Source organism: Medicago truncatula, chromosome 7, assembly GCF_003473485.1.
Source record: "Medicago truncatula cultivar Jemalong A17 chromosome 7, MtrunA17r5.0-ANR, whole genome shotgun sequence".
NCBI lineage: Eukaryota > Viridiplantae > Streptophyta > Magnoliopsida > Fabales > Fabaceae > Medicago > Medicago truncatula.
This window is the reverse complement of record NC_053048.1, coordinates 39,684,527-39,709,066: the sequence shown is the minus strand read 5'-3', so window position 1 is coordinate 39,709,066 and position 24,540 is coordinate 39,684,527. Positions and strand designations below refer to the sequence as shown.

The following is a 24,540-nucleotide window of genomic DNA, read 5'->3' as shown; positions in this document are numbered from 1 at the left end:
GGTGTAGTTAGTGAGATGAGTAGTACTTTAATGATTTAAGTAGAGGGGAGTGTGAATAGCAAGACAGTGTAGTTACAGAAATAATAGTAACAAAATATAGAGGTGCAAATAGTAATATGAAAAGATTAGTAACAAATCTAGAGGACATATATTAACATAAAAAGATTGATAACAAACTCTATTAAAGCTTATAAATAGAGAAGAGAATGAGAGAAAAAGGGTTACCGACTATGGAGAGAAGAGGCAAAGAGGAATAGCCAGAAGAACTTAGAGAGATTTCAACGTAGGAAATCATCAATTTCGCAAAACTAGAGGTAAGGGGGGAGTTATATTCATCATAAGGTTGTATGAACATATGGGTAGTGACAGGTTGTTATTTTTTGTTGTTTCCTTATTTGATGAATCTATGTTTAAATTAAAATTTGTGCTCTAATTGCTTGTTGTGTACTTTAATCTTATTACTCCTGCGTGTTACTTCTTATTGTTGTTGTCGTATTGTTTATGAATTCGTAGCTGTTAAATTGAGTTTTAATTGTTGGAAAATCATAAATGTGTCGTGCGAATCCAAATCAATTACTTGATGTTGCCTTGCCTCCCTGTTTCAATTTCAATTAAAGAGTTGTTTGATCCTTACTGTCAGCCGTGACCCATATATTTTCTACTTGTTTCTTTCACGTTGTTGTTCCATTCAATTCATATTGCCGTGCTCGCTCCTGGTTGCCATGTCTATTTTATTTAAATTCCATGTGATATTCTAACTGTTACTTGATTTTCATTTTTTTTTTTTATCAATTGATCAAAAGCATGAATAAATGTCTGTTATTTTCATTATCATATCTTTTGAATTGGTTAGATATTAATTGAGGAATTATTTAATTAAGTGTGATTTGTGAATTATTTGATGATGTGAAATTGATGTGTTATTCCACGATGTGAAAATAATGTGTTATATAAAGATATACTATTTGAAGATGTGTGATTTAAAAATGTGTTATATAAAGATGTGATATTTGACGATGATGCTATTTAAAAATGTGTATTTGTCGAGTCATTTAAAGATGTGTATTTGCCGAGTCATCTCATATCTAACCTTCATATTTTTTAATGAAATTTTTCAAAAACGAGTAGAATATTATGACAATCATTCCACAAAAATTAGATTTAAAAAAAAAGAATGGAAACAAAGTTAAAAAAAAAAAAGATAAGAGATTTTACCTATTAAATTTTAACATAGAAACGAAGAATACTTATCTGAACAAAAAGGAAAGTTTACATAGAGATGAAATATATATTATAAGATCCACAATTTCCCCGCAACTCCAATGGGACGATCTGCATAAAATCTTCGTTTCATTACACATTATTTTTATTTTATTTTTACAAAAATAAATCATATTCATTCATTTAAATTAATAATGTTGTATATTTGCTAAAATTAAAAAGGATGAATCTACGAACAAATTCACAACATTTATGTTAATGGCACAAAATGACAAAGTACAAAAGTCTACACATATGATTATATTCAAGTATCTAAAATACTCATGTCTTCGGATCTCCAACGTGGTCGACGCCATTGATAATTGATTAATTTAAAGCAAAATTTGATTGATGTTGCAACAACTGCTCTGCTTTACTATTTTAACCATAACATAAGCGAGCCATATGCAACAAAATTAATGAAAAATTAGATGTTTTATGTTTATTTTATAAAGAATGTTGGCAACACTTACGTTTGAACACCCTGTATAACATCCACTCTTTTGTCGAATGGAATCAATGTATGTCTTCTATTTTCAAAATGCAGACCACAATGATATAAACTAATAAGATAGTGGGTATTAGAGAGAGTGTTGATGATACAGCTCTTAGTGTTTAACACTAAAGTATCCCATATTTAATTCTAGAAGCTTAAATAAAGTAGTACATGAAAGGATCAAATTTGGGCAATGATGATATAGCTTCTATTGCATTGCCTAGAGGCCATGCTGCATCCACAAGGGCATCTTGATATTCAATTTGATTTGCCACGGTAATCTCTTGCAATGGGTCTAGGCCTGCGTCAACAAATAGATGTTTTTTGTTAACTTAAAAGACATTAACTTAGGTTGCCTAAGAATACTAGAGGTATGCTCCTATTTTTGAGTATGTCATCTTAATTTGAATATGACAGTAAAATAATAGTGAATGCAATTTCAAGCATGCAAACTTACCAAATCCATCAACAAACAATGTATATTGGTAAATAAGATCCAAGCATGCATATGGAAGACTATCCTCATAAATAAGTGGATATGTGGCTTTGGCATCCTTATATTTTGTTTTACAGACTTGCTCAGCTCCAGTTTTCAGATCCTCGATACGAATTTTGGAATTGGGCTTATTTGGATCAGCAATATTAACCTACACGTGTACAAATAATATTAGTCGAAGTTCGATCAAGATCCAGTTCAAAAAATGCCTATTCTGATCAAATGGTCATCAAATGAGTGAATGTCATGAAATCCGACATGAAATCCTCGATACATACCCCTGTAGGCACGTAATAAAATGATGATGTAACATAAAGAGTTTTCTGCCCACTTCCTCCTCCACCGTTCCATATCCCACCAAAACTACATTTCCCATAAGGACATGGATCATTCACTTTAAGTGCCTTAAGAATTATCTCTTTGCATTCATCAAAGTTGGAGCCAGAAGCAGGAGAAAATGCCTTATACTCCTCTCCTGAATATGTATATGTGCCTTTGCAGAATAAAAAGGTTCATGTTATAAGAATGGTTTATGCTAGAAAGATATGTGTAAATCAATGAAGTTGCGTGTGTTTACCATGATAGCCAGCTAAAATGCAAGGATTAGGAGAACCATTAGTGACTTTCAAAATTTCAGCACGAGATGCTTCTTTGCCAAACCGCAAATAACTGAAAGAAATAAACATTAGCAAGACATATATATATCTAAACATTTTTTCACACTGGTAAATGGTAATTTATATCCAAGAATAAGAATAAAACCTGTGAACATAGAGGTAATATTTCTTTCCTTTAAGTACAATCTTTTTTATGTATGGATCCTCTCCCTGAGGTACTTGTGGAGCTTTTTTTGCTTGTTCTCTTGAGACTGCATATACCATTTGAACTGATCCCCCTCCAAGATCAGCTACTGCCACTGTCTCTGAAAAATCTTTTCCCAAGTTTCCCAAAACATAGTTAATTGTCACCTACACAAATGTTGCAAGGTTAGGAAAGCACTTTTCAAATTGTTTCCACTACTCTATCAAAAATAAAATAAAATGGTTTCGCTGCAACAATTTTATCATGTAGCAGGGGTTTTTGCGGTGTGATTTGTATCGGTTATTATTGACAGATATTATTGAAATTTTTTTAGGGTATTGTATTTATAGTAAGTTTCAACATTTAATGTGAAGAATAAATTCACATCTTGGACGTCGTGCTAAAATCACTACCTTTTACCTAGGGGTGTTCGCGGTGCAGTTTGGTTCGGTTTTGAGGTTAAAAGTCATCCGAACTGCAAGATAAAAAAACATGCGGTTTGGTTTGATTCGGTTGACTTTTAAAATACAATCCGAACCAAACCAAACCAAACCAATGTGGTTTGAGTTGGATCGATTGGTGCGGTTTTTTTTCGAGACAATACAATTTTTTGTTTCCAACATTAAAAAGGTAAAACACAAATATTTTCAACAATGTTTTTAATTTCATTCCACATTACATTCTCATTTTCACCAAACAACATATTCTCATTAATAAGATACTCCCTCCGTTTTTTAATATAAGTAAATTTTGACTTTTAGATTCATTCAATCAATGATGTATGTAGTTTATATTATACTCTCTCATACATTAACCATTTAATTACCACTTTTGCTTATAGTTCGTTCTCAAAAACCAAATAATATTTTAATCAATACTTATAATAATTGTAAAGATTAATTTGTCTATTTACTCACAAATATATTATCAGAAAAATAGAATATAAACAACACTTTTAGTTCAGTGTATGTCATACCCATAAATAAGAACCTTCTTGTGTACCATCAATAATTCCTACTGCATCTGATTGTACGTTAAACGTGCTTCTCTTTTTGAGCAAACTCGACACCTAAGATATGGAAATGAAAGCTGTAAACATTTAAGACCCAAAAAAGTGTTAAAAACATTAAACAACATAAGAAATGAAGTTCATATATACAATTACCGCTTCCAATATCAATTCGGAAGAATTTCCATCCAAAAGCCTTAAACCGGCTGTTGCCTGCATTATCATATAAATTTTTAAAAAAAAGTTTTATTATTAGAAGAAAACACTAGAGAATTAATGACCAAAATAAGAAGTAAAAAGTCGTGGTGAGTATTGCTCAATTGATAGAGATATCGTATAATATATCCAGAGGCTAATTTTGAAATCCTGATTCTCTACTTATTTATCTTAAAAAGGTTAATTTCTAATCACAAGACTAATTGACACAAAAAAAATAATAATAGAAAAAGTAAATTTCTGTAGCTAATTGACACCTAAGATAAGATTTGTACTAAAAAAAAAAAAAAAAGAAATAAAGATAAGTTTCATATTTTTCTCTTAATAAATTTCTGTAATGATTCAACATTAACAAATATTGTTTTCTACAACAAACATGACAAATAATTTTGGTTTTTTAGTATTAATTTACAAAAAAAGTTACTAAATTTTAAGTTGTAATCTCCTCTAAAAAAAGTTATAATCTAAATAAAAAAGTGATAGTCAACCATCAAAATTAAGACATTGTTAGAAAACCCACCCCAAGCTTAACGGGTGTTTTGGGTTGCAGATTAACAGGAACCACTCTTTCTGCTTGCTCTAAAAGTGGAATCAGAGACTCTGCTGCTTCCTTTGGATTATCTGCGTATGCACTCAAACCGGGTGTTGTCTACAACATGAACACAATGAAGATATTATAACTCATACATGCATTAACAAAAGTTTAAGTAACGATAGTAATTTAAGAAGAAAAAATAAATAAATCTGTCCATAATTCAAGAACATATATTATTTATTTCTTACGAAACTTGTAAAGCCAAGATGTAATATTTAATTAATAACCTTATTATAAAACTCAACATCGTTGCCAATGTGAAGAAGATCTAAGTTCTGATCAAAATGGTAGACATGAACACGGCTACCGGTGCTACCAGCATCAAAGACGACAGCGTACGAGGTTAGAGTTTCTTGTTTTGGAAATATTTTACGATTGGTGAGTATATTGTTTCCAAGATATTGGGAGGAAGAGATTGTAGGCATCAAGAAGAGTAGAAATGTGATGAGTTTAATTAGAAACTCCATGCTTGTTGTAGGAAGAGATAGTGGGAAGGGAAACTATTTTGAAACCGGTTATAAAACAACTAGCATATATATAATTAGTTTGAGGAGTTGAAGGAGTATTTCCAATTTGATTAAAATATTATGCTGCAAATCTGACCTTACTAATCATATGTTTATTTTTAGGTAAGAGATTGACATTTTTGAAAGTAATGTATCTTTAGTTTATTTGGGGAGGGGAGGTATTTATTTATTTTTTTTGTTTAAGGAGGAGAGGAGAGGGGAAGTATTGTACCCCTATTTATTAATTAGTCCATTTAAAAATCTATATATATATTTGATTGATATTAACTTTAGAAAAAAAGTGATCTAACATATTATTTTTAAATAAACACAAAACTAATATGTCAATGATATTAGCTATTGTCTTGTTTGTACAAAAAGAAGGACAAAATTTATGCACATATTCATATAATTCTTAATTTAAAATCTAATTTTAATGGTTATAAAGAGTTTTTAAAAAATATAAATTTTAAGAAATTACAATTATTTAAGTTAATAATCATACACCTTTATAAAAAAAGAATTAAATAATCATACAAAAAATACACGAGGTAATGCACCTATGTTTGAAAAACAATTGTTTTCATAGGCGTGATTCACGAGGAAATGCACCTATCTTTGGATATTTATATATTTGTGGTATTTTATCAAAGTTGCATATTGACCATAGGTTTCTACTTCCAGCTTAAGTTGATAAGGAGTATTTTGTCTTTCCCGGTAGAAAAAGATGTATTTTGTCCTTTGTTAATTGGTGCACATGGTATATATGGAGAAAGTTTGGTCCGTCAGAAACACAAATAAAAAACAGCTAAAGCATCCGCAATGTAGATATTCAATTTTGAATACTTAAACAAGTCTCACGTGTACATATCATTTATTTGTAAATTTTTAAATAATAGTACCTAATACGCATTCAATCACTCAAATGCAACACCTCTAACAAACGTTTTAAATGAGTCAACATAGCATACCAAACAAACATTGCAAACTAATTAATTTAATGAAAAGTTAAGAATAAGATGCTAATGTGAGACCCTAGGTCCTATAAGACCCCAAATTTTTTTCCCTTTCGTAATGGGGGTGTATATTAAATGGTTACGACCTCACCATTGGGTGTGATCTTAGATACACATTCATAGATAAACAAAATTAAGAGATAAAAGTAAAAAATAATGTAACTAATTTATTTATTTATTTATACTTTTTAAATGTGTGTGTCCAAATGATTTTCATTTAGGTTTGTGCCTGTGGAAGAGTTGCTCGTATAAACCGTCACATCAAAAAAAAAAATTAAATTCTCTTTTTGTAGTTGCATTGAGATTTTAAACTTAAGGTTAAACACCGGATGCATATTTGGTTCCATTTTTTGATCGTAGAAATTTAAAATTGATTTTGACATGTATATTTAATATTTAATTTTGAGTAGAATTTGTACAAAAAAAATTGAGTAGAATTAATTTTGTCTTTTTAATTGATTTTATTTAAATTGAGAATTTGTAGTTTTTTTTAAAAAATTGAGTGGAATTAATTTTGTATTTTTAATTGATTTTATTTAAAGTTAGAATTTGTAGTTTTTAATTTTATAATTTACTTTTAGACTTAAATTTATTGTTCAACTCAGTTTTACTACATAAACATATCTAAACATAAATCATTTACATTCAGCTTACTTTTAAACAAATAATTTTCTAAAATTAATTCACTCGAAATCAATTTTTATCATCGTAGAACTAAACATACACTATGTTTTCACCACATAATTTTCTTTAGTTAAAAGTTTTTACCACAGAACAACACTTTGTTATATGATGAAAAGTTCAAAATTTAGTTTTGAAACCGATGGTGTAAGTTGAATGAGATTTTTTTCATGTGCATAAACAAACAGTTTTAAATATTCTTGAGATGATTTATTCGAGTAAAAGCTACATTCAAAGAGTAAATCTTCGAAGGTCAGACATGTCACGTTTGAAAAGGTCACCATGGGTTGGAATTTCAAGAATTGGCAATGTTGCATTCAACTAACTACTTAAGAAACAACGTGCAAGGAAAGATTGAAGTTGGTTAAGATAGTTTATAAGTTTGATAAGACATGTGCCATGCATGCATTAGTTCTTGTGTTTCATCTTCAAATTAAGGAGTTCACTCATTTCTTCACATGATTTCAATCTTACTAGTCATTCAAATGATATATGTAATGTTCATACATTTTGTTGTTTGGTTGGAATACTACCATTTACACATTTTGTTGTTTATTGTTTTTTTGACGTATTTTAGCAATTAGTTTCTTGTTCATACGTTTCTTTCTCTTGAAATTTGAAGCAAAGTGGGAAGATGCTGAAGATTCTCAGATTTGATGGAGGTCTGGAGTACACCTCAAGAGAGTTGAGGCTTATTGTTCAAGTCAAGGAATCATACATGAAGTAAAAACACCCAACAGGTCTTAACATAATCGACTTACAAAAAGAAGAAATATAAGTGTACTAGACATGGCAAGGAGCATGCTAAGGCAGAAAAAATTCACATTAAATTTGGGGAGACGTAGGGCCACAATAACTTATGATCTATTTATTATATATATTGAGTGTATTGTCTCATTAGGGAAATGGAGTAAAATGAATGAAAAATTATTTTATTTTCTCTTAGATAGTTTTTTTTTTTTTTTTTTTAACAGACAAATTTGGATTATATTAAGAGTGCTATAGCAGTCCTCTCAGCATAAGGTTTACCAAAAAGACCACTAAAAAAGAACAAGCAGTTCAGTCAAAGTTACACCAAGAGATCAGCCAATGCCTAAACAAGACAAAGGACTCGACCACCACAATTGGTCACCAAAAACAAAAACAGCCTTATGAGCCTTAGGCCACCACAATGAATAATCTTTTACTTTGTCTAACAGCTGAACCATGGAACTTTCTAACAGCTGAACCATGGAACTTTCTTTCTGATTTCTATTCTCTTGTTCTTTTAGCTTAGAATCCTAGTTTTCTATAGTTTTGTTAGTGATAGGATTTAGCTTCCTAACACAAGGTGAGGGTAAAATCAAATTAGTTTGAACTTTTGCAATTGGAACTCTTATATGTGATGTAAGCAAATTGGCTGCACGTATCGAAGATGAAGTGACGTGCAAAAAAGGTTCAATGAGAATAGTGTAGATTTAGCATCCGATGTCGGATTGATGATTATACCTTTTTGGAAAGCCCCGGAGTTCACGTATGGGTGAATTTAGGCGTTCAAAATCATCCGAAGGCCCAAAACCACATTTGTATTATTTCAGCAAATTTATTATTTTTCGGTTTTATTTTAGTTTGTTATTTTCGGCCCATTATGTTTTGTTATTTCTCTAGTATTTAAACTAAACTTTCGTGGCTTGGGAGACAATTTTTCATATTCAATAAAATTATCGAGAATTTTCTCAATTATGGTGGATTCCGAAAACCCTTATTTGACATATTTGTTGCTTGCAACTTGTTTGTTTAGCTCTTAGGTTTAACTCTTGCTAATTCTTGCATCCGTTATGCGTCAACATGCTTTACCAATAATAATTCAATTCACTCTCATTACTAATGGAACTATCCAAAGCATCTAACTGTTTGGGCTAAGGTTATATACGTAAATGGGAAATCAAACTTTAAAAGACATCTTTTTTTTAATTTCTAGCTCAGCTTTTTGCCAAAAATCAGTTAAAAATTATCTACTGAATTTATCACATTAGCTAATAGATTTTTTCAGTGACAAAAACAAACATACTTTCATTTTCATTTTCTCATAATTAACCGTTTTTAAGAATAAACGAACTCAACATAAGAACATGGAGATCCAAATGCACAAGATCAATATAAGTATGTGATGTAAGAAATGAAAGACAAAATGCGCCAGTTTTATTTAATTTTTGATAAAGTTAGCTGTTACTGAAATATCTTGTCATCTCTAAAAGCTTAAATAAAATACATTAATCGCTTAAACTTAGGTAACGTTGATATAGCTTCCACAGCAGTACCTAGAGGCCATGCAGCTTCCACAACAGAATTCTGATATTGAATTCCTTCACCTACTGTAATCTCTTTTCGTGGACTTAAGCCTGCAAACAAATACAAGACAATCATTATAATCGAAACATTTGACCAACAATTTCTTAGATAAAGGTATGATCCATGTAAAATTGCTTTTTTGGTTTCAAATAGCCTGACAGCAACACCGAGACATACTAAGTGTAGATATAGTACTAGTGCGGGTTTGAACTCGCGCCTTAATATATCAAAAGTTTTGTATTTTTTACCATTTGAGTTGTACTTATGATAGAATTTTTTTTTTTTAAATAGTATTTATTTCATAGTGCAAGAAACCTACCAAATCCATGAACGAGCAACACATGCTGGTATAAGAGATCCATACATACATATGGACGTTTTGCTTCTGTAAGTCGTGGATAAGTGGATTTGACATCCTCAAAGTTTAATGCACAAGCTCGTTTAGCTTCAATTTCGAAATCTATTGGATGAAGTATGGAATTAGGTTTATTTGGCTCAACCATACCAACCTAAAAAAATAAAAAAATTCCATTAGAAATGCATGAAGAATAACATTAAAACAACATAATCACCGCACTATCATGTAAAGCAATAGTATTTTACATCTTCAGTTAGGTAAGCGAAAGCTGAAGTAACAAAAAGTTTCTTTTGTCCACTCCCTCCTCCACCATTCCATATTCCACTGAAAGTGCAACTCGAATAGGGACATGGATCATTCACTTTAAGAACCTTAAGAATTATCTCTTTGCATTCATTAAAGTTTGAGCCAGAAGAAGGGGAAAAAGCCTTGTACTCCACTCCTGAATATGTAAAGGTCCCTTTGAAGAGAAAAAAAAAGTAATTCCTTTGTTATTTGTATTCTTTATGGTCATCAAAATAAAATAGCAGTATATATAAAAATGTACTTGAAATTTGAAGCTTTTCACACGCTTAATTACCATTAAATCCAGGTAAAATGCAAGGGTTAGCAGATCCATTAGTTGCATTCAAAACCTGTGCTCGAGTTGCTTCTTTGCCAAAGCGCAAGTAACTACAAGAAAGAAATTAAGACCTTAATATAATAAATTAATTACTCATTGTACATTCATATATACATCAAGAATTACAAAAAAAAAAAAAAAAAAAACTCTTCAATAAAAAAGAAAAAAGAATTAGAAGAAAACCTATGAACATAGAGGTCATATTGCTTTCCCTTGAGTACAAGCTTCTTTATATATGGATCCTCTCCATCTGCAACTTTTGGAGCATTTTTAGCTGTTTTCTTTGACACAGCATATGTCATTTGAACTGAACCACCTCCAAGGTCAATTACTCCCACTGTTTTTGTGAAGCTTTTTCCCAAATTCCCCAATATGTAGTTAACTGTCACCTATAAAGATGACAAGGTTGCCAATTTAAATCCAGGGCACAAAATACCACACAATTATAATGAAAATATATAGTACAAACACTTATTAACAATATATTCTGCCAAAAAACAAAATCCATAAAGAAAATGTAATTTTATAAAGGCTTAATGATGTGTTTCGTCCTTGCAATTAGGCGTCATTTAAAAATTAGTCCCTGTAATCGCTAATCCTGACAATTTACTCTTACATTGTTTAATCATTTAAAATTTCGTCATTTGACCAACTTAATCACTGTCACGACATCAAATTAGCAAAATGACATGGGAATGGACAAAAATACCCTCGTCATCCATTCGTGAAATGACATTTTTACCCCTATCTTCATCTTCTTCTCATAATAAAGTCGAGGGTATTTTTGTCCATTCCTATGCCATTTTGCTAATTTGATGACTTGGTAGTGATTAAGTTGGTCAAAGGACGAAATTTTAAATGATTAAACAATGCAAGGGTAAATTGTCAGGATTAGCGATTACAGCGACTAATTTTTAAATGACACCTAATTGCAAGGATGAAACACATCATTAAACCTTTTATAAATCATACGTACCCACATATAAGAACCTTCTTGGGTTCCATCTATAATAGAAACTGCATCACTTTGAACGTTGAGGGTACTTCTGTTACTGAACATATTCCTTGTCTAGAAAACAAAAGCTTTAGGCATTTGAAACCCAATTAAGGTATAGTTGCTAAAATCTTGAACAATTAGATAGCAAATAATGCTTAATTATGGTTACCGCTTGCAATATCTTTTCGGCAGCATCCCCATTCAAAAGCCTCAAACCTGCGGTTGCCTGCATTATTATCATATACATTTGGAAAAGATGTTAATGTACTAAAGCTGTCGTTTACATGTTTAACCAATTGAACATTTATGTGCGTTGGGCTTAAATATGTTTTTTTCTAAAGGGACTTAAATATGTTATTAGTATAGCTAGGGTCTCTACATTTTTTATAGTGAAATGTTAGTTTGTTAGTGTGTTAGTATGTTAATAACTAGAGTTTGAATTCCAAAAGGTAACCACCGGTATAGACAGACACCGTACAAATATCAGCCTTGAATGCAAATTAATGCGGGAAAGGAAATACTAAAAAAAGTAGTCAGGTGGAATTTTCCTCATATTATTTGTTAAAGTGTGTGTTTTTAACTTGTGATATTTGAACAATTATTTGATACAACTTTTGTGACAATTTCTTTTTTTTCTATTTTTATTGGTCAAAAATAACGGAGAGAGAAAAAGGAAGAAAGAGAATAAGAGAATAACGTGAGTATGAGAGAGAAAATTGTCAAAAATTTGTCACAAATAATTGTACAAATATCATTTCTCTTCTAACTTTCTATTTTCACTATTTGATTTTCTCTTTTTACAAGATCCACCTATCGATCTTATATTTTCAAACTAACTCTTTTCATTCATTGTTTATAATATTAATCTTTACAAAAGGGAGAAACCTTTCATCTCTGGTCTACGAAAACTTTAAAAAATTAAGAATATGTCACATCTTTTATATCTCTAATAATATATTCGTTCATAGTTAATTTAGAACTTAACTACTGACACTTTAACTCAACAATTATTTTAACTTTCTTTATTATATTTTTTCAATTTTAAATTTTAAAAGATAAATTATAACAATATTATTCAATTGTTCTCATTGTAAATTTTGAAACATAAAATTTATATTTTCAAAGTCTTAAAAATTCTTAAATGTTCTAATCCCTATTTAAAAGAAGTCATATCTCGCAACCTATACAACGATGAAAATCAAAATATAATTGATAGATTTGGATTGTCTACATTGTGATTGTAAACATATATAAACCTTTGGATGAAGATCAGACAATTTAGATTTTAATATCGATTTTGACTTTTTATTTTATTTATAATATCAAACTCAAAGTTTGGTCTTAATTGGATAGTCTAGATGAGACTCACTAGCCGCCACATAGGGTTGAGTTACCACAACCCATATCCATGAGGTGTCATTGAGAAGAAAGATCTTACACTATACCGTAATTAAGAATATTTTATACGCACAAAGATTTTATGAAGATGAGGAACAACCAAAGGAAAGTCCATGTTTTTTTTATACTGCAACGTCTCAATCATCAAACATGAGAGAAAACTAGATTCACTTACAAATAAATAAGAAGATTTATTTTGATGGTTGAGATATTGTAATTGAGATAAATAAAGAGGATTCCGATGTCGAAAATTCATTTTTGATATTCACTCAAAAAAACATAACAGGTGAGAAATAGTAAAATGGATGAGAGACTAGAAAACTCACCCCAAGCCTAAGGGGTGTTTTGGGGTGCATATCCTCAGGAATCACATCTTCTGCTTCCTCCAAAAGTGGAAGGAGAGATTTTGCTGCTTGTTCAGGATTATCCGCATATGCACTCAAACCTGGTTTGATCTACATCACAACAATTAATTAATGAAGACTTGTCAAAAAATGTACTACTAAGAGATATTAATTAATTAATGTAATTTTTTAAAATCTCACCTTGTCAACAAACTCAATATCATTGCCAATGTGAAGAAGATCTAAGTTCTGGTCAAAATGGTAAACATGGACACGAGTACCAGTGCTACCAGCATCAAATATGACAGCGTAAGATGTTAAGGTTTCTTGTTTTTGGAAAATCTTTCGATTAGTGAGTAGGTTGTTTCCTAAATATTGGGAGGAAGTGATTGCAGGCATTAACAAGAGTAAAAAAGTGGTAATGAGTGTAATTAGGAACTCCATGTTAACAATTTTGAAACTAGCTAGCTAGCTCCAGAATGTGTTGGTTATGATTCACAATCCACTATGTATAAATGGAAAAAGTGAAGATGAAATAATAATTTAAGAAACGTGATTATCTCGTGTTTTCTTTCTCTTAAATTATGTCTTAATTCGTTGGCTAAGATAGACTCATTAGAGATATGGGTATGGGTGCTCTATTATATTACTATTATCTATTCTTGATCGAATCAGAACACGATATAATTCTGACAAGGAATTAAGATATTAGTTAAACAAGTAAAATCATTGAGGGATGCGTTAAAAGAAATTTTTTATTTCCTTGTCCTCTCACAAAAAAATGATATGTCTGTCCTCTATTCAAAAGTATTGATGCAATTGCCCTTGTTCTCCATTTCATTTGGCGAACATACACAATTTTTCAACTGCATGTTCTTGTTGTGAATTAACCAACATGCTTATTTCTTTTTTTTTTATTTCTATTTTGATGTTTGCTATTCATAATGGTGAACACATTTTTTTTTTCAAATTTATTAGCTGTTTGCCACTCAAAATGGCGAACATTAATTCTTATTAATTTTTTTACTTGGCTTTTTTCTTTTTTTAGTTAGAATTTTTTAATTAAAAAACAACCTTTTTCTTTCATTAAAACAAAAAAGACGAAAAATACAAACTTAAGGCATGTTGTCATTTGAAATATAAATAAAAAAAAATAAAAAAAAGACTGTTCACCATTTGAAATATAGAACACAAAAGAAGATATTAAAAAAAGGTATGTTCTCCATTTCATTCGTAAAACACACAGGAGATGCAGAAAAAGCTTGAAGTTGAAAAAAAATGGTTATGTTTGCCAAGTTAAATGAAGAACAAAGGCATTGAACTAGGAGCAAACATATCAATTTTTTGGTGATAGGGGCAGAAAAGAAAGAAAAAAAAACTCGCGTAGAAACTCTATGTTGTAATGCTAATTAATAAGTTAAGTTATAGTTTATAGAAATAACTTACAAACATGTTCAATTAAGAATTATTCTCTAACTCAAGCACCTTTGATAAACGAAAATGATTTTTCTAATTTTCTCTCTCGCTGAGAGAGTGCACCGTAACCGTTTTTTTTTTCCGGCGACCTAAACCACCACCAGCGTAGCTCCGACGCTGTTTCTCCCACCTTTCTACGTCTATTTCACGGCGTTTTCTTCACCTTCACGGTGATTTCTCAGATCTACACAGATTCTCCTCTTCTCCACCTCTTTGGACTGTTCTCACCTTCGTTGGTTCCTCTACGGTGAACCTCCTATTTCTCTGTTCTCCTTGAATCATGGTGTGCCCATGGCTTCTTTGGATGCTCCTCTGACAAAGAAACAACAATCGCCGGAATCTGGGAAGTCCTTTGCTCAGGCACTCTCCAACTCTTCCTCTGGTGCTTCGTCCGATAACAATTTTATGGCAAATCTTCCTCCGAAGGTGATTATGGGCGATTCAGCGCGTGTTAAGATCTCACAGGCCGCGTATGAAGCAGGATTAGTTTCGTGCCAATGCAACCTCCATGGCCGTTTGACTCTCCACAAAGGAGATTCACCGATAACTACACAAGCTCTAAAGGCCAAACTCCACAATCTCTGGCCTAATCTGTAGAATTGGAGCTTGATTTCTCTTGGTAAGGGTTTTTTCGAATTCCATTTTAGTTCAATTGAAGATATGAAACAGGTTTGGGCAATTGGTGCTCTGAATTTGAAACCTGGGTTTCTAAGATTCTTTTGTTGGACAAAGGATTTCGCACCTAGGGCATAGGCACAAACACATGCACAAGTTTGGGTCAGATTAATGCAACTCCCACAAGAGTATTGGGGAAAGCAAACTTTGTTTGAAATTGCTTCTAGTTTGGGAACTCCTCTCATCATTGATGAGGCAACCCAAACCAGGCGTTTTGGCCTCTTTGCTAGAATCTTAGTGGATGTCAACATGTCTGAGAAGCTGTTTGAATCCATAATTGTGGAAAGGGATGGTCATGCCTTGACTATAGGGGTGCAATATGAGAAATACCCTCTGTTTTGTTCTCACTGCAAGGCCTTAGGGCATGACATCCAAAATTTCTCTAAACTTAATGCTGCCAATGGGAAGGTCCCTCAGAAACTTGCTACTATGCAACACAAAACTCTGATATGGCCACTAAGCATGATGTTGTTGTTTCTGCTAACACAGTTCCACCACCTAAAGTTACAGCAGTTGGTAAAAAGTCTGCTGCTACCTATGACAACAATATTACTCATAAGGTCCCAGTGCACGGTTGTGAGGAAGGAGAAATACCACAAGATAGTACCACTGAAGTTGAACTCATTCTTGATGACAATAATGTAACTGCTAGTGCTCAGCACAATGACGACAATCTCACACTTCACAACTCTTTTGAGTTACGTAAGACAGATACTAAGCAGGTAACAGGGGAGGCTATACCAAATGACTTGGAATCTACTACACTATACTGGATTTGCAAATGGATAAAAATCCAAATGTGGCAGAAAATTCCCTAGAGATGGTGATCTTGGCTCAAAGCACAAACATAGAGGATCTTGGTAACTTGGTCAAAAAGAACTCTCAACCTGTTGCTTTGAACTCAAGTAAGGACACTGATAATGGGAGGCTGTCATACCCCATTACAGGTCCTTCCTCTCTGGAACAGAGTAGCAAAATTGGGAGGCTGTCATCCCCCCAATGCTACTGTTGTGTCACTTGGTGATGCTAGGAATCCTTTTTTCATGATAATTTAACACTGCAGCCTATCATTTCTCCCATAACTACTAATGATGAGATGTTAGGGAAAGACAGGAGAAAGTTTCACTTCACTGCTGGCCCTAAGAATTTGTCTGCTGCCTGTTTGAAAGATGGTAAAATCTTGAGTAAGTATTGGGGGGATGAGGACACTGATACTACTGATGACACATTGGATCATGATAATGACCATGAGGCTCACAAGAGCAACTGTCAAAGCTCATTGGAGCATGATATAGACACAGCTGGTACCCTAGCCAATTTGAAGGAAGCTGACCAGTAGCTTCTGCAACATTCTCATGAAGATGGTTTTATTAAACCAGGCAGGAAAGGCTGGAAGAAAGCTGCTAAAACCTTAGATGATAACAGTTCTGTCAGAGTTTCAACTAGACATAAGAAGACTAGTGTTCACCTCAAGGACCAAGCATGAAATGCATCCTTTGGAATTTTAGGGGAATTGTCTTTACTAGATTTTCTATGCTTTAGCTGTTTTTCTTCCCTCCTTTCTGTTTTAGGAGGGATTGTTTCTTTCTGTTGGATTTGTTTCTGAGAATTTTTGTATGCGGTTCAGGCTGCACCTAACAACATTTATTGAATTTTTAGCTATATCAAAAAAAAAAAAAAAAAAACTTACAAACATGTTTGATCACATGAGATGTGTTTGGTAAACAAGTTTCTCTCAACAAATTATAGTTTTCTTGAGATGTTATTTTTGCAATATCGTTTGAGCTTATAATTTTATAATCAACAGTAAAATTTGGTGTTTAAAGACAAGTCGTTTGATAAGTTGATATGTCATTTGCTCAATTGATAAGACTTTTTCATGTAAACTAACATTTGCGATAGGGAAACGCGTGTTTTCCAGAAAAACTATACCACGAGAAGATCACGATTTAGTTCATTAATACCCTTCCTCCACCTCTTCGATCTTTGGCCATCCATGTTTTCCAATTAAGCCAAGATCTACCGATTTTAATTATTTGTGATATTTTCGGGACATTTTCTTTCGCTGCGAATAGCACAGCTCTTTGCGATATCAACTAAATGTATCACGGTAGGTTATATAAGTTTTTGTACGGAACAATAAGCACACATTTAGTTTCTTTTTCTCATAATTAACATTTTTTTAAATAAACGAACTCATCATAAGAACATGGCTGGAGATCCATATCCACAAGATCAGTGTAAGTATGGAAGAAAGGAAAGACAAAACAAGCCACTTTTATTTAATTTAATTTTTGATAAAGCTGGCTTTTACGGTTGAAATACTTGAATTGAAATATTTCAGCTCGCCTAGAAGCCTAAATAAAATACATTAATCTCTCAAATTTAGGTAATGCTAGAGGCCATGCAGCTTCCACAACAGAATTCTGATATTGAATTCCCCGCCCCACTGTAATCTCTAGTTGAGGATCTAAACCTGGCAACAAATACAAGACAACATTACAATTGACACTTGCAACAATTTCTTAGAGAAACTTTAGGTTCCATTTACTTGTTAAATTTTTTTATAAAATTGTGCTAGTTTTATTTAATAACAGAGAGAAAAGATATGCAAGACAAAAAACCTACCAAATCCACAAACGAGCAACACATGCTGGTATAAGAGATCCATGCATACATATGGACGCTTTTCCTCCGTAAGACGTGGGTAAGTGTATTTGACATCCTCAAAGTTTAATGTACAAGCTCGCTTAGCTTCAACTTCGAAATCTACCGGATGATGTATGGAATTAGGTTTATTTGGCTCATCCATACCAACCTAACAAAAGTAAACAATGTCATTAGAAATGCTTGAAGAAAAACCTATGAAGAACTAATACTTACACACTTACACGTGTCCGATGTTGGGACACGTCTAATCCGACGAGTGTATATGCTTAATAGAAAATACCATTAAAATAACAAGATAAATCGGGTAGAGCAATAATGTTTTACATCTTCGGTTAAGTAAGCAAAAGCCGAAGAAACAAAAAGATTTTTTTTTTCCGCTTCCTCCTCCACCATTCCATATCCCACCAAAAGTGCAATTCGAATAGGGACATGGATCATTCACTTTAAGAACCTTAAGAGTTATCTCTTTGCATTCATCAAAGTTTGAGCCAGAAGAAGGGGGAAACACCTTATATTCCACTCCCGAATAATGTAAAGGTCGCTTTGAAGAGGAAGAGGAAGAAAACTAGTAAAGAGACATCACTCTAATTAAAATATATAATATAAGTACCTAGACAAGATTCTAGTTTTGGATGAGACAAACTTGATTCTAAAATCATATAATTGATTTTGATATGTTTGATTTTTCTTAAAAGAAACAATTTTTGTCAACTCATTTTAGAAGTGTATAATTTTATTGTCAAGTCATTTTTAAACAAAATCAATTTTACATAGGTAATTCTTTTAAAATTAATTTTATCATTGCATAACCAAAACACGAAAGCCTCTTGACCATAAAAGAATAATCCATTCACTATACTTATCTACAAGACACAATCCGTTGGTGCATTCTTCTTTTTTTTTCTTTTTGGTGCATTATTACTTTTTTATATGCCGATAATATGTACTATGTTCTTCATAAAGGGTAAAATCCCTTTCATAAAGACAAGGCAATTCAATTTCACTTTTTTGTTTGTTTTGATATATAAGGTAATTAATTCAATTACTACTTGGGCAAAACTTATTGGATTTCCCTTCATTTTCCGACCCCACCCATCTTCATCACTAATCAGTTAAGTTCATCACCGAAAGGCTAAAACCCACGTTAATCTCGTGTGTGTATTTTTTATATATATGTAAAATGTATTTTTATCCTCAAGTTTTTAAAACCAATGATTTTGGATATGCGGTTATGAAGATTGGGTTTGGTTTGGTTTGTTAGATTGATTTTGATTCTTGAGAATGAAGATTAGGGTTGAAGATGAAGGAGAAGATTTTTTTAATGTTTAGTATTTATTTTTAAGTTTTAATTTCAGTTATGTAATTTCTTTAATTTTTAATTTGTATTGATTTCCATGTGTGAGCACATTCGACAATATTTTTAATAAAAAAATATATCAACATCAGCTTTGACCAAATCAAAATCACAAAGGGCCGCATGTATACAACATATATCACATAGAGTTAAATGAAACACTGATCTTTGAGATTCGTTGAGCAAGCCATCGCGAACCGAAAGCAATTAAGTAAAACATTTGAGGTATTCTGCAAAGAGTAATTTGCTACGAGAACAACATTTCGCTTAACGACTTTATGGCGGTTTAGTGTCGAGGCATTGAAACTTGAATCTTCAAATCTTTGATGCAAATTCATCTTCTCTTCATTTCTTTGTACTAGCTACCATGAGTATGTGCAACCAATTTCCTTTTTGTCTTGATATTAGGTGTAGTTAGTTATGATGTTGATGCAAATACTTGATTTTACTAGTTATATATAATATTTATTTCATTATATCCAGGACTTGATTCATGTACTTAAAGCTTTTATGATGTGAAACTTTAAAACTGGTTATTTGATTTAGAAAGTGATAGACATAGACTTTTTATTGAAAAGAAGTGAAATTAAGTTCATTTGGAGATGTTAGTTGCAAGATATAAGAGTAGATTTATAATCACGAACCACCATTGTATATCGATTAATTAAGTGAGATATTGAAAGTTAATATGTACAATAGATCAATCGTCATTTGTCAAACATAAAAATGTATGATGAGCATGCATATATAATTGAAACATTAAAAATATATAATCAATCAAGAGAATACATCAAAGAATTAACTAATGAAATCTAATCCCACAACTTTTTAATTTGATATTTTCATTACCATTTTCCGCATTTGCTACTAAACAAACAAACTTTTCAAAACCTTATCTTAAAACATTGAAAAACAAGTTAATGTTTCGATTGTTACCAAGATTTTGCGGATACAAAAATTTCAATATTTGATTGCCACCACAAGCTATCAATATTCTCAATTTCATATACTCATAACAGCAGCGTTAAACTTGAGCGCGGAGGATATTCATTTTACACCGAAAAACTTCATAGACTCATAAATAAAACAAGTTAATATGTAAATAAACAAACTCAATGGAAAAAAGATGTCAAACTTGTTTTATTTCATATTAGGTAAAGCTGGCATGTAGTGCTTGAACATATATCAAGAAGCTTAAATAAAATACATCAATCGTTCAAATTTAGGTAACGATGATATGGCTTCTACAGCATTGCCTAGTGGCCACGCAGCTTCAACAAGAGAATCTTGATATTCAATTTGCTTTCCCGCAGTAATCTCTTGCAATGGGTCTAGGCCTGCCAACAAATAAAATCAATTATTATTGCATAGAGACATTAATCATTGTAATTTTCAACAAATTACAATATCAAAGTTTTAAACTTACCAAATCCATCAACGAGCAACACGTACTGATATATAAGATCCATGCATACATATTCTACTATATTGAAATCCACAAGAAGTGGATAAGTTGATTTGGCCTCCTCAAGATTTAATGTACAAGCTTTCTTAGCTTCAGTCTCAAGATCCACAGGACGAAGTGTGAGACTATAAGGTGTATTTGGGTCAACCAAACCAATCTAAAATAATAAACAATGTAATTAGAAAGGCTTAATGTTAATGAACACTATCAAAATAATTGGGAAATAAATTAACAATAATAATACATACATCTTCAGCTAGGTAAAAGAAAGATGAAGCAGCAAAAAGTATTCTCTGTCCACTTCCTCCTCCACCACTCCAAATTCCACCAAAAGTGCAATTCTGATAGGGACATGGATAATTCAATTTAAGAGCCTCACGAACTATCTTTTTGCATTTTTTAAAATTGGCTCCAGAAGCAGGGGCATTGGCCTTAAATTCTTCTCCAGCATATGTGTATGTCCCTTTGAAAAACAGAACATTTGTTATTAATTCTAAAAATTGCAATATTAAAAAAGTGAAATCGAAAATCGACCATATTAGTTTTTTTTTTTTTTGTTTAAGTCAAGTATTTTTTTTTTTTTAAACTCGGTACCTGACCTAACGATCGGCTAGACCGAGAGTTGTTTCAGCCAACTTAATCTCTTAAATAATTAGCATATATTAAGTTTCAACAAACAACTTAAAACTTCAATAACTTGTGAAAATAACTTGTGTTTACCATCAAATCCAGCTAAAATGCAAGGGTTGGGAGAATTATGTGTGACCTTCAAAATCTCTGCTCGAGATGCTTCTCTACCAAAGTGTAAGTAACTGGCAGACAGAAATTAAAAGCCCTTAATATATTAGGCATGCATCGTATAAATGTTATGAGAAATCAATATATTATATGAAGAACTAGTGGGAAATTAAACCTATGAACATAGAGATCATATTTTTTTCCCTTGAGTACAAGCTTCTTAATGTATGGATCTTCTCCATCAGCAACTTTTGGAGCATTTTTAGCTGTATACTTTGACACTGCATATGCCATTTGAACTGATCCACCTCCAAGATCCATTACTCCCACTGTTTTTGTGAATTTTTTTCCCAATTTCCCCAATGCATAGTTAACTGTCACCTATAAAGATGACAAGTTTCAAGTTTACAAATTAGTCTACTTATTTCTTCATTTTCCAATTTTCAAGTTTATTACATGAAATTTATCATTTTTTTTCACCAAAAAGAACATTTTGACATTTTAATTTTGTACAAAAAATAATGCTAAGTAACAATTTTTCCTTTCTAAAAAATATTTGATGTATACCATACAAGAAATTCAAATCTTGAATAGCGTAATTTTTAAAAGAAGCCTATTCAAAACATAACACATACCACAAATAATATTCTTATATGAATTTCAGAAAAGAAAGAAGAAAAAAAAACTTTAGTTTAAGTCATACCCAGAGATAAGAACCTTCTTGGGTTCCATCAATAATAGAAACTGCATCAGGTTGAACATTGAAGGTACTTCTATTGCTGAACAAATCCCTTACCTAAGGTAATTAAATGGGAGCACGAAATTAAGCTTAACACCTAACAGCTAATTATAACATTATTGAACTATTGAATAACAAAATTAAACTTATGGTTACCGATTGCAGTATTTTTTCAGAAGCATCCCCATTCAAAAGCCTTAAACCTGCTGTTGCCTGCATAAATATTTGGTTAATTACAAATTCCTGTTTACTAACTCCTTTTAAATATTGACCCAATTAAAAAAATATTATCATGTTATCTGTATAAAGTTTTCACCGCTCGCTATTTAGCATAATTAATCTCCGTCAAAAATTTGTGGAGCATACAACGTGGATTTTCCAATCAAACCATTAACCAGATACTTCAAGTCTCTTATCATTTGATCTATCTATTGTAAGTGGTTATTAATTTTTATTTTTTTGGTCAAGTGGTTATTAATTTTATTGAATTAATAATCACTCTAAAAAAAATTATATGTGAGACTTGAGGAAATAGATTATGTCACATATGTGATACGTTTATCCACCAAACAACTTGAGTTTAACACACTGTGACTAATAGATGCATAATTTCATACAATAATGCCAAATCATTCTTAAATCTAGATACCGAAATAAAAATTGTATCATGCAAAAAAGTAATTGCAAAATTATAGACGAAAATTAGTTAGGAATGACGGTTAGGATATAAAGAAAAACGGTATTGTTACTAAGTTTAATGATGAAATTATATACATGCAAATTTCATATTTTCCATCTATAGTTTTTTTGTCCACGGTTCAATCTTTTGCAAGATTAACGATAAAGGATTTGAGTCATTTGAGCAAGTGATAAGATGTTCAATTCATAACTCTTTTTGCATATGGTGGAAATTTAGTTAGAAGATAAGAATCCACCTTATGTTCTGACAGATTTTATGACGAATATTAATCCGTGTTAAATGATGGTGAAAACTCAATACCTAAAACATGATATAAAAAAATATAAAAAAATACACCAAAAAATTTACCCCAAGTCTAATGGGTGTCTTGGAGCGCTGATCCTCAGGAACTACACTTTCTGCTTGCTCTAAAAGTGGAATCAAAGATTTTGCAGCTTCTTCTGGATTATCCGCGTATGCACTCAAACCGGGCGTTGTCTATAAAAGAATACTTTAAAGTTAGAAGTTGAGAAATTAAATTCTAATAAAAACTACTTTATAAAAATGTTTGTTATGTTACCTCAAAAAAAAAGTTTGTTATGTTCATTTTTCTAAAATTTGTTTTAATTTTAGTTTATAATAACAAGGTACTAAACCATTGAAGTGAAAAATTGTTTGTATTTTTTTATAACAATGAAAATGTAAAAAAAAAAATTGTTTTCATTATCTCAAAATTAAAATGCATAATCACAAACCAACATTTCATCTTCTCTTATTACTAAATTAAAATGAACACATGATTTAAAAAATAAAAACAGGAAATATATGTCTACAAAGTAAACTTTGATGCCAAAAAGATGTTATTGTCACCTTATTATAAAACTCAACATCTTTACCAACATGAAGAAGATTTAAGTTTTGATCAAAATGGTAAACATGGACACGGCTTCCAGTGCTACCAGCATCAAACACAACAGCATAAGAGGAAATTGGTTCTTGTTTTGGGAAAATCTTACGGTTAGTGAGTAATATGTTGTTTCCAAGATATTGGGAGTAAGAAATTGAAGGCATAATGAAGAGAAGAAATGTGATGAGTGTCATAAAGTTCATCATATTCTTGGTGTTTTGCCAAAGCAAAACCATTTTGAAACTAGCTAGTGTTGGTAGCTCTTGCATTCTTAGTTCCCACTAATATATAATACTATGTAGTATGATAAAGTGGAGCAGTTTTCTTTCTCCTGTCAATGTCTTTAGGCCCTTTAAAAAATCAAGAGATTATTCACGAAGGACGTATTTAAAATTTGTTGAGACATTGTGAGATAATTGCCTAAAATGATAAAATTAAAAAGCATATTTATAGTCTCATAAGTAATTCTTCATTTCTCAACATATTGTGTGTGTGAGTTTTATCGTTAGACACATTTAATTTAAAAGAAAAAAAGATTTATATATTAATATTGTAGTAGTACTCACAACAAATTATTTTTTAACAATAATAAAAGTTTAAATTTATTCTTCCTAAAAAAAAGTTTGAATTTATTTTCTCTCCAGTTCAATCCAATCCAATTGCAAAACAAATAAAAGGCCAGCAGTGAAAAGAAACAAGATTGGAATAACT

General features: G+C 31.5%; 2 protein-coding genes across 4 annotated transcripts; both read right to left on the bottom strand.

The window, feature by feature from the left end:
• Positions 1 to 1,676: 1,676 nt before the first annotated feature.
• LOC11441028 (nucleoside-triphosphatase) lies at positions 1,677 to 24,245 on the bottom strand. 3 transcript variants are annotated; one of them, XM_039827242.1, is made up of 9 exons: positions 23,793 to 24,193; positions 4,799 to 4,927; positions 4,219 to 4,275; positions 4,030 to 4,122; positions 3,015 to 3,220; positions 2,830 to 2,921; positions 2,531 to 2,745; positions 2,214 to 2,403; positions 1,677 to 2,057 (listed from the first exon to the last, which is right to left on the bottom strand). In XM_039827242.1, the coding sequence occupies exons 1-9, from the start codon at positions 24,096 to 24,098 to the stop codon at positions 1,912 to 1,914; spliced, it is 1,434 nt and encodes a 477-aa protein (XP_039683176.1). In that variant the 5' UTR covers positions 24,099 to 24,193; the 3' UTR covers positions 1,677 to 1,911. The 3 variants fall into 3 exon arrangements, with proteins under 3 accessions (XP_039683176.1, XP_003624590.2, XP_003624584.2); XM_003624542.3 differs by lacking the exon at positions 23,793 to 24,193 and adding an exon at positions 5,101 to 5,580; XM_003624536.3 differs by lacking the exons at positions 1,677 to 2,057; positions 2,214 to 2,403; positions 2,531 to 2,745; ... (3 more) ...; positions 4,219 to 4,275; positions 4,799 to 4,927 and adding exons at positions 20,418 to 20,638; positions 20,728 to 20,923; positions 21,015 to 21,229; ... (3 more) ...; positions 22,400 to 22,456; positions 23,292 to 23,420 and having other exon boundaries at positions 23,793 to 24,245.
• Positions 9,229 to 13,614, bottom strand: LOC11436281 (nucleoside-triphosphatase). Its single transcript, XM_003624539.4, has 9 exons — positions 13,328 to 13,614; positions 13,109 to 13,237; positions 11,554 to 11,610; positions 11,364 to 11,456; positions 10,571 to 10,776; positions 10,346 to 10,437; positions 10,011 to 10,225; positions 9,727 to 9,916; positions 9,229 to 9,457 (listed from the first exon to the last, which is right to left on the bottom strand). The coding sequence occupies exons 1-9, from the start codon at positions 13,568 to 13,570 to the stop codon at positions 9,315 to 9,317; spliced, it is 1,368 nt and encodes a 455-aa protein (XP_003624587.1). The 5' UTR covers positions 13,571 to 13,614; the 3' UTR covers positions 9,229 to 9,314.
• Positions 24,246 to 24,540: the final 295 nt, after the last annotated feature.

Excerpts from the sequence above, each read along its gene's own strand:
- LOC11441028 (XM_003624536.3), bottom strand. The coding sequence starts at position 24,098 with ATGCAAGAGCTACCAACACTAGCTAGTTTCAAAATGGTTTTGCTTTGG. Across the intron at positions 20,924-21,014 it reads TCTTTTACCTAGCTGAAGAT|ATTGGTTTGGTTGACCCAAA; the intron begins GTATGTATTATT and ends TTATTATTTTAG. Across the intron at positions 20,639-20,727 it reads GTTGCTCGTTGATGGATTTG|GCCTAGACCCATTGCAAGAG; the intron begins GTAAGTTTAAAA and ends ATTTGTTGGCAG.
- LOC11436281 (XM_003624539.4), bottom strand. The coding sequence starts at position 13,570 with ATGGAGTTCCTAATTACACTCATTACCACTTTTTTACTCTTGTTAATG. Across the intron at positions 13,238-13,327 it reads ATATTGAGTTTGTTGACAAG|ATCAAACCAGGTTTGAGTGC; the intron begins GTGAGATTTTAA and ends GTTGTGATGTAG. Across the intron at positions 11,457-11,553 it reads CCGAAAAGATATTGCAAGCG|ACAAGGAATATGTTCAGTAA; the intron begins GTAACCATAATT and ends TTTGTTTTCTAG.